General features: G+C 42.1%; 1 protein-coding gene across 1 annotated transcript in view; it reads right to left on the bottom strand.

Annotated features, from left to right (window-relative positions):
• Positions 1 to 5,373: 5,373 nt before the first annotated feature.
• The window catches only part of LOC140702936 (uncharacterized), a 33,593-nt gene continuing 23,049 nt past the window's right edge, over positions 5,374 to 15,917 (bottom strand). The window contains 1 exon segment of the mRNA XM_078382473.1: positions 5,374 to 15,387. Within this exon segment, the coding sequence (XP_078238599.1) occupies positions 14,494 to 15,387 (894 nt within the window). The 3' untranslated portion in view covers positions 5,374 to 14,493.

Here is a 15,917-nt window from a genome sequence, read left to right as displayed (position 1 = left end):
TGTCTGTGCCAAAACTCGGGTGAGTTTGTGTTGTGAGCCGGAGTGTGTCCCGATTCTATGTCCCCCACCACTTTGTCAAATACTAAAAGCCCCAATGTAGTGAAACCCTTGAAATATGTAATCCACCAAGGTGTAGATGAATTATGTTTCAGCAGTTGGATTTCCCAATCCCGACCATCGGCATAATACAGGAAAGGAGACTCTTTTCTATAAATCCTGAGCTGATAGAAGGGACAGGGAGATCCGCAGAACACCAACTGTTTAGACATGGAACTAATCTTCTCTAATGAGTGGACACTTGTCACAGTGTTGATTATGCCAGTAATTCAAATCTTCTCCCTTAGCCCAACTAATCACAATCTCCCTCTCTGATTGTGTCCTCGTGTATATCAATGCCTGGTGGTATGATTGCCCTTTGAACTTTAGTTCCCAATACTCTTCCCCTTGTACCCAAACTTCCCACTTCCAAATCCTCCCACCAGTAGAATCGTCACTACTTCGCAACAATTGAAATGTATAGAATGGACATGGGGCACCAGATAACACAGAACATCTAGACATTAGGTAGGCGTTTCAAAACAGTTTTAAGTCCCTCTTGAGGATGGACAGCCCAACTGTCCTCTGGGTTAGCAGCTCTTTTGGCTCGGGTATGATGAGTCCAACCAGTCTCCTCTGTCCTAATAGCAGTTTCAGTAGTCAGCAGGATTTGGTAGGGTCCCGACCACTTTGGAGTTAAAGGTTCAGTTTTCCAAGTTTTGACGTACGCCCACTGTCCAGGTTGAAAGGAATGCATCGGGGCTTCGAGAGGCACTCTTTGGACCACCAAGTTCTGTTCCCTGTTTTTAGACATAATAGAAGAGTGCCAGCAAATATTTTCTCAAATAAGCATCTTTAAACAAATCTAGGGTGGGATTTACACTTTTAGGGCTTATATCCCACATCCCCATCCCATACAAACTTTCAAACGGTGTTAGTCCTGTATTTTGATTAGGCCTTGTACGGATGGCATAAAGGGCTAGAGGCAACACCTTTGTCCATGGCAGTTGAGTCTGCTGCATCAATTTGAGCAGCTGATTCTTAATACTCTGATTCATTCTCTCCGTTTTTCCTGAACTTTGGGGGTGCCAAGGAGTGTGCAACTTCCATTGGACTCCCCAAACCCTCATAGTCTCCTGCAGAACCTTTTGGGTAAAATGTGAGCCCCGATCTGTATCTATAGCGTTTATAATCCCATATCTAGGAATAATTTGCTCCAATATTAATTTAGATACTATTCCTGCAGTCGCCCTGGAGGTAGGAAATGCCTCTACCCATCCTGTCAGTTGATCAGTGAACACCAGACAGTGCTTGTAAGAACCAACCTTAGGAAGATCTATGAAATCACATTGCATACTTTCAAATGGGTGTACTACGAGAGGTCTTCCTCCCATTTCTGTTTTTCTCGGGTTGTTTTTGTTCACCTTTTGACAGGGCACACATCTGGCCACCAGGGCATTTGCATGAGTCCAAACCCTTCTTCCCACATATTTCTGAAGAAATGTACTAACTAAAGTCCTAGTTCCCCAATGTCCCCCTTCATGTAAAGCCTTTAATATTTCCCGGATCACTCCTTCTGGTAGCCATTGTCTTCCATCAGGTAGTGTCAAAACCCCATTCTCCATTTTTGCCCCTTGATTTTCTGCCATTTCCTTTTCTTTTTGTTGATATGAGTATGGAGGAGATGGGGGCTCCCGTCCTACAGGGATTAGAGCAGCCATCACCACCAGTCTTTCCATAGCTGCCTTTTTAGCTACCTCATCCGCCGTCCTATTTCCAATTGCTTCTGGACTATTTCCTTTCTGATGCCTTGCAGTGTGGATTATCGCCACTTGGGCGGGTAAGTCTAATGCTTCCAGTGTATCTTTAACTAACTGGTGGTGAGCGAGATTCTTTCCTTGGGAAGTTAAAAGCCCTCGTTCACACCAGAGTTTGCCATATACCTGGGCTACTCCACATGCATATTTTGAATCTGTGTAAATGTTAACAGATCTTTCTTTTGCAATTTCTAATGCTCTTTTCAGCGCATATAGCTCTGCCATTTGAGCTGACATCGATGAAGGAAGTGCTCCTGATTCTACTTCCAAACATCCATCTTCTATTATTGCATACCCTATATACCTTTTTCCTGTGATCACTCCTGATGACCCATCTGTGTACAAGTTCCATGCACCTTCAATTGGTGTCTCTTGTAAATCTTTCCTATACTTGGTTTGCAAGTCAGTGATTGAAACACAATCATGCTCCCCTCAAAACTCCTTTATTATTGTTTCTGATAGGCCCTCAGCGGGGCCCAAATGATCGGTAGTGGTGACTAATAGGTCCGGTTGCTCCAACAGAATGGCCTCTATCTGAAGCAAGTGTGCATCAGTCATCCACTTCCTAGCTGTGTGTGTCAAAATTGCCCTGATTTGGTGTGGGGAATGCACAATGACTACTTCAAAAGGATACAGTTTTCTCACTATTTTTACCATCAGAGCAGCCGCTGCACAAGCTTGCAAACAATTTGGCCACCCCAAAACTACTGGATCCAGATGTTTGGAAAAATACCCAGTCGGTTGGTAAACCCCAGCCTTCTTTTGGGCTAACACTCCTTTAGCTACCCCATGGCCAATTGTAACAAAAAGATGACTAGGTTTCTTTGGATCTGAAAGGCCTAAAGCTGGGGCACTTGTCAGAATCTTTTTCAATCTTTCTAGTAATTTGTAATCTGCCTTTTCCACTATCAACACATCCGGTTGATCATTGGTTAATTTCTTCAAAAATGGTTGCACTAATTCTGAAAATCTTTCAATCCATTGCCTGCAGAAATTCAGCGTTCCCAGTAATCCTCTCAACTCCCTTTTTGTTCTTGGCATAGTTAGTTCCTGAATTCCTTCTATCCTTTTTGGGTCAATATACTTCTTACCTCCCCTCAGCCTCAAACCTAAGTATTTTACCTCCTGCTCACAGAATTGCAATTTTTCTTTAGCTACCCTCAGCCCTTCATCTCCTAGAAAGTTCAAAAGATTTATACTAGCCTGCCTAACTATTTTTCCGTGCTCCCCGCTGATCAGAAGATTGTCCACGTACTGAGTAAGGATGGTACCAGGTGAAGGAACCCACTTCTGGAGCACTTGAACCAATGCTTCCCCAAAAATAGTGGCGCTCTCTGAGTAGCCTTGAGGGAGCCTTCGGTATTGAAACCTAGTCAATTGTCTGGTATCAGGGTGTGGCCACTGAAAGGCAAATATTAATCTTGACTCTGGTGCTAGGGGAACACAAAAAAATGTGGATTTTAGATCTACTACAGTATACCAAACATGATTACTGGGAATCCCTTTAAGAATTGTATGTGGGTCAGGAACAATGGGGGCTCTAGGGATAACTACCTTGTTTACTTCCCTCAAATCTTGTACCATTCTCCAAGTACCATTAAGTTTCTTAACTGGCAGTATCGGTGTACAATATGGTGAGTCACTTAGTTCAATAATGCCATCATCCAGTAATTCCTTGATAACTGGTTTAAGCCCTTCTTCAGCTTCAGGGCGAATGGGATACTGCCCTCTCTACACTGGTATCTTAGTTTTCAAATGAATTTTGACTGGGGTGACTGGTAACAGGCCTGGATTACCATGGCCCACACTTTTGGATTGATTTTGTCCTCATCTTCTGTTCGTAAAGGAGCTAGCCTTACGGTGCAAATTTGATCTTTTATGATGATTGCCAATCCCAGCTTTCCCATAAGGTCTCTCCCCAAAAGGCTCACTCCTGAATCAGGAATCCACAGAAAGTCATGGAGTATAATTCCCTGACCTCCTGGCTTTGCAACAGGAAGGGGCTGAAGAATAGGGACCGGGGTGACTTGATTTTCCACTCCCGTGATCCTACAAACAGCCCCCGAAAGGGGTGGTTCCCCTGTCCATATAGGATTGACCAGACTAGAGCGTGTAGCTCCAGAATCCACTAGAAATTCTACTTCTCTGAAAGGGTTGCCCACCTTTAGGGTTAACATAGGCTCTGCAAAGGTGGGTCTTTCGACCAGAAAGCCCTGACCCCCCTAATCATTATCTTCAAAGCAAGCTGCTTGCCTCACTAATTCTTCAGTGTCTTTCCCCATTCTCTGTGAACATTCTCTTTTCCAGTGGCCCCTTTGAAAACAGTTCACACACACATCCCTTGGAAGGGGGCCCCTTGGCCCCTCACTTCTATTCATCCCTCGTCCCGTCCCCTGTTGCCAGGGTTTCCATTCTTCCTTTGTTCCCTCAAATTTATTTGATTGCTCCTTCCAGTTCCCTCTTCCCTTGGGCGGGCCACTGTGCCACTTTTGCCTAAACCCAGTCCCCTGTTGGTGAGACAGAACTTGCTGAACTGTTTGCACCATTAATTTGGTTTTCTTCTTTTCCCTTTCATCTTCTCTTCTCACCACCACTTTCTGTGCTTCATGTAACAAATCCTCAATTGGTTTCACCATTAACCCATCAAATTTCTGTAACTTGGTTCTAATATCTGGGTAGCTACCTGCTACAAACTGAAGTTTCAGAATTGCCTGATTTGGTGGTGTATCTGGATCAAGCCCAGTATACTGCCTCATGTTTTTCTTAATTCTTTCTAGATATTCACCTGGACTTTCATCTTTCCCTTGTGGCTGACCAAATGCTTTGGTCATGCTTATGTTGGTTGGAATGATCTGCTGAAATGCCTGCAGCATGTATCTGCGATAAGTCTCACACTGTTCCCTGCCTTCCACTGTTTGAAAGTCCCAGTCACCTGGTGTTTGTTCTGGAAATGTCTCTTTAGCTTGATCTTCTGTCCTGAATCCAGCCTCATTCCTCCAGATTTCTCTGGCTTTTGCCAGGGCTTGATTTGCATAAATGGTTCCTGCCAATTGTCGGCAAATATAAAGGAACTCTGTGGGACTGTAAATAGATGAACCAAGGGTATCCGTGAGACTCTGCACAAACCCCAAAGGATCCTCTGTTAAAGAGGGTATTTGTCCTTTAATAATCCTGAGATCACTGCTAGTTATAGGAACCTCCATGTAGCCTAGACCCGCCCCCATAGGAACCTGTCGCAAAGGACATAAGAGATTAGAGGACCCCCCTGGTCCTGTATCGATCTCATCCTTGCTCTGAGCGATAGATTCCTCCTTACTTGTTCACCTTTTTCCAACTATAGGCGGTTCCCATCCTTTCTGCTGTATCTCTAGTCCCCTGAGTTCTTTGTTCAATCACCCAGCCCCTCCTTCCTCTTTCCCTTTCTCATCATCCTCCTGGTAAGGAGGAGGCTGTTCCTCATCTCCCCTTCCTCCTATCGCTCCCTCCGGTTGTCGCAAACACGGGTCCGAGAACACACGTGTTTGTTTGGACAGAGAGCAATCAGGAGTTTGCACATGCTAAAATGGGCTGAGTGAGTCCAATCTCAGCTAGCCAAGATACAACACTCCTTCTCGCAGATCTGCCCACATAAGAACACCCTGGTACTCTCAGATATTATTGTGAAAAGGTCAAGTGGGCTTTGTAGTCCTTAGACTTAACTTGCACCACTGACAGGACTCTAAGTAAGCTAGGCCGAGGCAGCACTCTCAGATGACCCTATGACAAGTGTACTGTTCAGAAAACCAAATGGGTTTTATAATCTTTATTTTATTAAAGAAAAAGCATGTTACTAAGTATCAAAGCCAAATTAAACCAAAACAAATAAACTAGCATTGTGCTGTTTAGTTACACAGATGTAGTGAGGCAAAGAAAACATGAAAAATATAAAAGAGTTCAAAAACCTTATAAAAACACAAAAAACCATTAAAAAGAATAAAAACAGTTTCACTCCAGTAATTCATTAGTAAAAACAAAATAATCCAAGTAGGTTATAAAAAGGCTATAGTCCTCAGTGATCCTGTAGAACAAAAATCCCTAAACAAAAGTAAAAATCCATTATATGTCCCATAGTCCTTAGAAAAGTCAAACCCAGTAGGTTACCATAGTCCTTACAAAATTACAAGAGCATAGTCCATATGGAGTATTCCAAGAAAAGAAGTCCATAAAGAATATACCATAGAACAGTCCATAGAAAATAGTCCATGCACAGTCCTTAGGAAAAATCCCATAAGTCCAAAAGTAATCCAGCAAAGCATAGGAACCAGTCCGTCTCGAAAGACATTAGGGTGAGTCCCCAAATGGCTGAAGAGTAGGTCACGAATGACTGAAAGGTCGGTCTTGGAAAGACAATGTCCATAGGCAAAAAGTTCCTTTTTCAAGAGTAACTGGCAAGGGCTCATCGCACCTTCCCACGATGTCATCCAATCAGAGTTCGTTACTAGGCAAACAGTCCTGTTGCACCACATGACTTCTTTCTCATACGCACCAGATGTTATTTGGGTTACGGTGGTTTATCAAAGAGTCACAACAATTCCCATCTATCTAATCACACAGAGTCCTTTCTCAGGCTCTCAGAATAACATTCTCTCGGCTTGCCTAGAAAACAACTTGTCAGCATAGCAAAGATACTTTATACAAAGAAACAAGATGGAACCTCTCTGGCTCATTTCATAATTAGAAAACCCATATGCCTTAAAAAGATTTTAACTCAAAAACCCATCTCATCACAAGCCCCTGGAAGATTAACAAAATTCTCAAACAATTTAAGTTTTAATTTTGATAACTGAATAAGATGAGATGTCATAATTAAGCATTAACAAAATATAGAAAGATATTAATTTGAACATAAAGTAATACATTTCAAATATGATTCTAAAATAGCAAAACAATTGATACATGAGAACTATTATAATTACAGTATTTACCATACATGAGAGAAATTTGCGTTAGACACTTCTACTAGTCTGAAAAACAGAAGAACAAACATGTTAGTATACTTAATCAAATACGTCACTCTGCATATGCTCAGATAATACTCTAGTCATCAAACAGTAAAATAATGAAACCAGGGTTAACATCATAATGACTTGACAAACCAATATACTGATATGAAGTAATAATGGATAAAACACTCTAGGTATGCTCAGGAACATTGTCATACAGAATATCAAGAAAATGAAACATCAGAGCTTTATCAATTCTAGCCATTTTCTCCTTGCATCTGCACTAAACATCCGAGATAAACAGTGGGCAATTAAGGCCTCCTTTCCAGGTAGATGTTCAATATCAAAATCATACTTTTGCAACCTAAATACCACTGCATTAATCTTGGGCTTCGATGTCTCTGCTTCTCTAAGAATGTCAAAGCATTTTTGTCTGCTTGAATTTGATCAGGGCTGTAAATTACGAGGTTGTCTACATAGCCAATCACGTAATATAAATCACCAAACAATTCATCAACCAATTTCTGAAAAGTAACATAGGTATTTTTCATTCCAGGTGCTAGTTTTCTGAGTTGGTAAATTCCCTGAGGGCAAGTAAATAATGTATAAGGGTGATGTTCCTCTTTAATTAAAATCTGATAAAGTCCTCCTTTTATTCCAATCACAGGAATGTATTCAGCGTTTGCAACAATTTCTACCAACGTCTCAACATTGTTTGTAGGGGTTGTTTCAATCTCCGTGAACTTATTTAACTGGCTAAAATCTAATTCTACTTTAGGATTAACATCCTGTTCACCTTGACACATTGAAATAGTATTGAATACAGCTGTTCTACATGGTTCAATCACTCCTTGTGAAATAAGACTTTCAACAGTTCCAGACACTAAATTGCCCTTAGTCCCTTCTAGGTCTATAGGAACAGAAACAGCAGTCAAACCATCATTGACTGTAATAAAATGTTTCACCACATTAGTTTCTCCCGGTGAATTCGAGAAGACGTTTTGGTGTTTAGCTAACACAGGCTCCAATATCTGTCCTGGGCTAAACTGATCAATGCCTTCACCCCTGGATACCTGTATTGCTGAATTAGCTGTGCTATCAGGTTTGGTCACAAGAGGCCGCTGTTGCATCCAAGTTCCCTCGGGAGTACTCTACATAGCCTCAGAAACAATATTAGCATTCTCACCACTTCCTTGGAAAATAGGCTGTTGAAAATAAGAATGGTCCCAAACCTCTGCCTTTCTTTTTAAAGATCTTTCTGGGAAGATTAACTGTGGTACTGGGCCAAAGTTTCCAGATATGATTTCAGTCTCTGGATAAACATCTGTACTTTGTAATCCCAAAAAGTTAGCGCTTCCCCCTTCATTGGTTGTGTTAGAAACAGTCTCACCATCTGACAGGTTCAAATGCAGCCTTCTATCATTAAGCAAATTTACAGGATCAGTCCCATATTCACTTGTACTACTGAAACAATGTGAAAGTCCATGCTGCAAAACCGCTCCACTATCAATTACTAAGGCACTTGGCAAAGACTCTGAGAAAACCTTCACTCCTCCAGCCTTCTCAACTGACTGCTCTCTTTCTTCTGGCAAACCCATAGTCTCATCCCGAATTATTTCAGAATTTCTCACCTGTCCTGTGCTCTGAAAAAGAGCTGAGGGTGGTGCTGAGTTGACTCCCAATGCACTGAAATTCTCTGGAGCACTGCAGTTTTCCCTTGGGTCGTCCGATGCTAATTCTCCCAAGGAAACAGTTTCTCAGCGAACTTTCTCCTGCATTCCTTTCTCTGCGCGCGACTCCAGGGCCTGTGAATCCTTTGTTTGGACGGGCGATAAATCACTGTCTTCTCTGGAATGCCCATTAGAATTCCACTGGGCCTCGTTAACTCTTTCCACACAAGCATCTTTCATCTCAGGGTCGCTCCCAATTGTTTGGAGCGTCTCATTGCAGTAATCCCCAAAGGAACCCTGCTGAGCTTGGAAAAACCTTTGCATCAAGCCAGGTTCTGTGCTTAAAAAACGTTTTAGAAGTAAGTTTTCCTGATAAAGCTCACGTATCAGGCAATCTCTTTCCTTAATTTTCTGCTTGGCTTGCTCGAAAAATCCCGAAGCCACTTCCAAGATTCTATCCACAGTTGCTGACTGTTTTTGCTCCCCCATCTTCTGCTGGCAATCTAGCCTTGGCTAGGTCAGCAATAAAAACAAACAAAACTCTCATAAAAGAAAGAAAAATTTAAAAATCTCCTCTGCACTTTTGACCAACTGCTGTCCCTCTGCTATCCTAAGATAGGCGAGAGAACAAACAGCTGCCAAAACAAAATACTGAAAAATCCAAAAGGAAGAGAAAAGAAAAACTGTGATCACTCTGTGAACCCTAAAGTTACAGAGATGATCAATGACTGAGCTGGGTGCAGATAGATATCCTAAGATCATAGGGCATGACTCTAGGCCAAGCCAGATGCAACTAGGTACTCCTGACAGATCCTAAAATCGTAGTGGAGTACGCTTAGGCCAAAACAAGCTGAACAAGGTAGCCAGAACAATGTAGCCAGAGTCATTTATGCAATCCTAAGATTGTGAAATAACCTGCTCAACTTGGGTGCTATTACAGAGTGCAAGGACTCTAAAAACAAAGGACATGCATCTTGGAATTTCTTAAAAAACGTTGTAACAACCTGCACATGCCTACTGTTTAAATCCAATTGTTTCCTAACAGTTTGCTTGTCCCACTGGGAATCTCTTTCTTAAAAGAGCACCCCAGATTCTAACACACATTACCACAGCCTGAAGATTTAACACCTCTCACCACAGCCTTTAGATCTAACTGCTGGCAAACAGCGTTTCCTAGGAAGCTACTATTTACACCCAGGGAAGCACCTAGCTCCTTGAAGCCTCAGTGTCCCACAGCAATCAAAACTTAGCTTGTGGATCAGAGTCACTCAAGCTGCTAGATAGAACAAAGATTGGTCATCCTGAGGTACTACAAAACCCAGCACGTGGTCCATCACGCAGCTGCCACCATGTCGCAAACACAGGTCCGAGAACACACGTGTTTGTTTGGACAGAGAGCAATCAGGAGTTTGCACATGCTAAAATGGGCTGAGTGAGTCCAATCTCAGCTAGCCAAGATACAACACTCCTTCTCGCAGATCTGCCCACATAAGAACACCCTGGTACTCTCAGATATTATTGTGAAAAGGTCAAGTGGGCTTTGTAGTCCTTAGACTTAACTTGCACCACTGACAGGACTCTAAGTAAGCTAGGCTGAGGCAGCACTCTCAGATGACCCTATGACAAGTGTACTGTCCTTTCTCAGGCTCTCAGAATAACATTCTCTCGGCTTGCCTAGAAAACAACTTGTCAGCATAGCAAAGATACTTTATACAAAGAAACAAGATGGAACCTCTCTGGCTCATTTCATAATTAGAAAACCCATATGCCTTAAAAAGATTTTAACTCAAAAACCCTTGATCATCAACCCTTGGAATACCATCTAACAAAGCCGGATATAAATTATCCTGAGGGACAGCTTGTGGGGCATGTGGCGGAGGTCGGGAAAGGAATTCCAACGGATCAAATTTGGACATTTCCTCCCCTTTAATCTTATCTGGGACTGGTTCCCTAGCGACAGCCATCCGAATACCGTCACAAAATTTAATGATGAACCACATCCAACTATCTATGTAGGGTGAGTGAGGAGGATGCTTCCGATAGACCAAGTCTACTTTCTGCATTTCCTCAAACGAACAAGACCCAAACTGGCCATTTATTACAGAATGCTGGCCAGATGTTGGTGCACATTTGTACCATTTCCCCAGGGGTCTGAGAATCTTGAACCTTAACTTGTTCCCAATGTAGAAGCAGCCTTGCAAGTGGGCTGTTTCCCGGGATTTCTAGCTTCGTTGACTCATCTCTGTCCGAAGCCTGGGCATCCCCAGCGAAATCCCTTTGTTCCTTTGTACTCTCTAAAGGCTTCTTCCCTATCTTAGATGTCTTATTTCCCATCCCACTGACAAACAGACACAAAGGGAAAAAAGGAGGTGCAAAGAGAGGTAAGGGGTCCTCAATTCACAGATACACAAGAGTGTCACGTCCAATCTCCCAGGTCTGACTCCTTGCCCTGGAAAGTCACGGCAACAAAGGAGAACTGCAAACGTCATTCACTCTGCATACACACAAACAGAATCCCTCCCAGAATGTGTATTCTCACAGCATTTGGTTAATCATTATACTTACCCAGTTGTTATATAAACTTCTGCGTTCCTCCCCATTCCACCCGTTCCACCCCTCCTACCCCTCCTTCATGGAATGCCTCTGTGAGGTCTTGGAAACGAGAAGCTGGGTGGCGGCCGGGAAGCAGCCGTTCAAACAGGAACGGAGGGCCCCTCCAGTTCCTCACGCCGACGACTCAGCTCTTCTAGAGTTCAGGGAAGTCCCATCTGGGTCGCCAAAATTGTCAACCAAAAACTCTTAACTCAAAACAATTATCAAACGTGAGGCGTGTGTTCCGTTGAAAGGATATTTTTTATTACGTTTCTGCAGAAAGCGGAGAGAAAGCTCTGTCCAAACAAACGCTAGAGGCATTTCTCTGCCTGGGACAAGATAAGCAAAAGGGTTATAAAGCTAATGATCTCACGGTTCTGGAATTTCACCAAATAAGGTCATAAAACCGTATTGCATTCAGGTAATTGGCTGCTAAAAGCAAGGGGGTCTTTCTAGCAAACTATTTCCGTATTCGTGGCATACAGTTAGCAAAAAATGGCGACAGCAAAACATGCGCAGATTCACAACCCCCCTCTCTCCTCCTCCTCTTGCTCCTGAATGAACCAAACCTTTGTATTCCTGTTGTTTACAGTTGGATGCCATCTGGGCCCGGTGACTTATTGATTTTGGGTTAATCGATTAGGTTTTAAAAAATCTATTTTAATCTGATTCAATTCATTAGTCAGCAAGAGTTGTTTGGGCAGCAGAATCTGCCCAAAACCTTCTGTCCTGAAGACAAATTCAAAGAACTCATTTAGTTTCTCTGCAATCTCCAAGTCCCCCTTTACTTCCCCTTTGCCTCCCTCCTCATCCGGAGGGCCAATCACTTTTTTCTTTTTATTAAACACAAACATACAAAACAAACACAAAACATATACGCGGGGAGAATATATCCATCTAACATATAAACCTGACTACATAAACCATATTGCCCTACTAAACATCTTTAGGCCATATCCATTTAATATATAATTCTGACTACATAAACCCTAAAGATTAACATACATAAATTGTCTAATATATAAACTTAAACCTGTATTGATCTTATATTCAAGCCATTCTTAGTTGCATAGACCAATTATAGTTCATAAGTTACTTAGTATCTTCATGTTTCGAACTCATCATAAATACCTTCTAAACAATTGTGATCAAAAAATGTAATCTAAGCATTACCTATACTTATTAACCATTTAAGACATTCAGCAAGTAACTTCCCAATTTTTATTATATTTCTTTATTATATTTCCATGTATAAATCAGGAATTTTTAATTATTTACAGCCTTGTGGATCTAGGAATTCATTTCTTTCATTCTTTTTCCTGGCTTTTAAAGTTCTATCTATAAAGTCTCTTTATATTTTTTCACCTGCGTACACATCTAACCAGAACTCATCATAAGCAATTCTAATTTCATCATAAAGGTACCTTAGCCATACACACCTCCCCACACAGAAGCTCTAGGCCAGATCAATATATTTCTGTAAGAGTCCCATTTTTACAGGTAAAAAGACATTGTAAGTCTAATCTTGTCTATATAATCAATATGGTGATTCACATATTTAAACTCTCTCTATATAAACCATAAGAGCCAAAGCATTTAATATTATTATTTTTCATTAACCTTTATGGAATTTATAGCTACATATATTTATCTACCTTTTAGCTTCCCCCAAGCTTTCCAACATAATGAAAACATCTCCTTCTGCTTCATTGACTGTGCAAAAGCCTTTGACCTGGCGTTCAATCTGAGGTAGCTGGCTCAAGTTTGACTCGGCCTTCTATCCTTCCGAGGTCGGTAAAATGAGTACCCAGCTTGCTGGAGGGGGGGAATGTGTAGCCTGCATAAATAACTTGTAAACCACCCAGTGACTGTTTGAAGCAATATTGGGTGGTATATAAGCAAAACACTTTGCTTTGTTTGTGTAAAACCAAAGCAAACTATGGCAGGTTCTTAAAGAAATGGGCGTGCCTGACCACCTCATGTATCTTTTGAGAAATCGATATGTGGGAAAGTTAGAACTGGATATGGAATAACTGATAGGTTCAATATTGGGAAAGAAGTACAACAAGGCTGTATATTGTCCCCCAGCTTATTTAACATATGCAGAATACATAATGCGAAAGGCTGGACTGGAGGAATCCCAAACCGGAATCAAGACTGCCAGAAGAAATATCAACAACCTCCGATATGCAGATGATACCACTCGGATGGCAGAAAGTGAGGAGGAATTAAAGAAACTCTTAATGAGGGTGATAGAGAAGAGCACGAAAAACAGTAAAAAAAACCCTAAGATCATGGCTACTGCTCCCATCACGTCCTGTCAAATAGAAGGGGGAGATATGGAGGCAGTGACAAATTGTTCTTTCTTGGGCTCTACATTCACTGCAGATGGCGACAGCAGCCACAAAATTAAAAGACACTTGCTTCTTGGAAGGAAAGCGATGACAAACCTAGACAGCATCTTAAAAAGCAAAGACATCACCTTCCCGACAAAGGTCCGCATAGTCACAGCTATATTTTTATTTTTGTAGTGATGTACGGAAGTGAGAGCTGGACCATGAAGAAAGCTGACCGCCGAAGAATTGATGCTTTTGAACTGTGGTGCTGAAGGAGACTCTTGAGAGTCTTGTGGACTGCAAGGAGAACAAACCTATCCATTCTGAAGGAAATCAACCCTGAGTGCTCACTGGAAGGACAGATCCTGAAGCTCCCTAGTGTGGATCCTTTGATGTAACCAAAGATGACCACTCTGACTAAAGCTCTTTCCACATCGCATGCATTTATGTGGTTTCTCTCCAGTGTGGGTCCTTTGATGTACCCTAACCTGAGGGGAAAATCTACCCTTTGCCGAAGACAAACCTGACTTTATGCCATCATACCAACGCCGGAACTCCTTGGATTCAGAATTTTCAGGAGTTTACAACAGCTATCGTCTTCAACAAAATAAATGAAAACGGATGGGATGTGGGGAAAATGTATGCTTTTGTCAGATATGTGTCTGTGGTTTCAGCAGCCATTGTGATGAAGCGTACAAGTCATGTGCACAGCTAGCTTCCAGCAAAGGATGATGATTAACCTGTTGCTGGTGTATTCAAGAAATTACCTGTCTCTGAGTTGATTAGCTTGCCTGTGTACTAAAGGAATTAACTGTCTCTGGGTAAAATGTTATTAACTCTCTGTTTACCCTGCTTGTGTATTCAGGAATGTTTGTTAACTCTGTTTACCCTGCTCATGTATTCAGGAATGTTAAACCTTTTTGTGTATCTAGGGTTTTTCCTGTCTCTGTTTAGATTGTACTAATTAACTGGTGCAAATGTAGCAAAAGACAATAAAGGGGGACACAGTGAAGGAGGGGGAGCTTTTTCCTGCGGAACAGCTGCCGCGGGGCATACTGCCTTAATCATCCTGATCCCATCCCCCGAAATGACACTCGAGATCCTGACAAAAGCTCTTTCCACATTCCATGCATTTATGTGGTTTCTCCCCAGTGTGAATTCTTTCATGTGCCCTCAGGGTACTGCTATGACTAAAGCTCTTTCCACATTTTATGCATTTATGTAGTTTCTCCCCAGTGTGGGACCTCTGATGTAACCTAAGCTGACCACACTGACTAAAGCTCTTTCCACATTTCATGCATTTATGTGGTTTCTCCCCAGTGTGGGTCCTTTGATGTAACCTAAGGTCACTATTCTGACAAAAGCTCTTTCCACATTCTATGCATTTATGTAGTTTCTCCCCACTGTGGATCCTTTGATGTACCCTAAGCTGACCACTCTGACTAAAGCTCTTTCCACATTCCATGCATTTATGTGGTTTCTCCCCAGTGTGTGTCCTTTGATGTAACCTAAGGTCACCATTCCGACTAAAGCTCTTTCAACATTCCAAGCATTTATGTAGTTTCTCTCCAGTGTGGGTCCTTTGATGTACCCTAAGCTGACCACTCTGACAAAAGCTCTTTCCACATTCCATGCATTTATGCGGATTCTCCCCAGTGTGGGTCCTTTGATGTACCCTAAGGTCACCACTGTGAGTTTGATATGACCTAAGATTACCATTTTCACTGAAGTTTTTTCCACATGCCATGCATTTATATGGTTTCTTCCCTCTGTGAGTTCTTCGAAGTGGATGCAGATTTCTTCTCCCACTGAAACTCTTTTCACATTCCATGTTTTTGTATGATTTCACCCCAGGGTGAGTTCTTTGAACTAGCGGCACTAGTCCGAAGCTGTCTCCACACTTCAGGTGTTTAAGCTGTTTCTCCTTTAGCTCATGGGTTTTTCTAAGCTTTTCTTCCCGGCTTCACACTTGACTCTTTTCAGGGCCAGAAGAAGTGGTTCTGTATAATTCTGGCCATTGTGTTTGTTACCTGATAGAGAAAAAGGAAGATGAGGATGTAGCACCGAGCAGAATCTAACTGGAGGTCAAATGAAAGAGTTTGCTCTGTCTTTAACTCCTTTGAAAGGCATATGTCTCCTGAAGGCTTTCCTGGCAACATTTGAAAAATTAGCCATATTGTGAAAACAGCATGGACTCCCCTTGCCTGAATTGATACTTCCAAAGGGACAGGGATGGGAAAATATAGTTGATTAATATTAACCACTATCTGAAAGAATATTAATCATGGGCCATCAAGTCAATTCTGACTGATGGCAGCCCTTTTTGGGTGGGTTTCTAGGTAGAGAATACTCAAAAGTCGTTCCCCATTCCCTGCTTCTGGGACCCTGCAGTTTCCCGAAGGCCACACAGGCTGACCTCACCTGTGGGAGACACAGCAGGGAACTTCTGGTTCTTCAACCAGATATTTAAACCACTGACCTATC

The sequence above is a fragment of the Pogona vitticeps genome, chromosome W (genome assembly GCF_051106095.1).
Source record: "Pogona vitticeps strain Pit_001003342236 chromosome W, PviZW2.1, whole genome shotgun sequence".
NCBI classification, from domain to species: Eukaryota; Metazoa; Chordata; class Lepidosauria; order Squamata; family Agamidae; genus Pogona; species Pogona vitticeps.
Note: the sequence above shows the minus strand (reverse complement) of the source record. Positions and strands in the feature narration are given on the sequence as shown.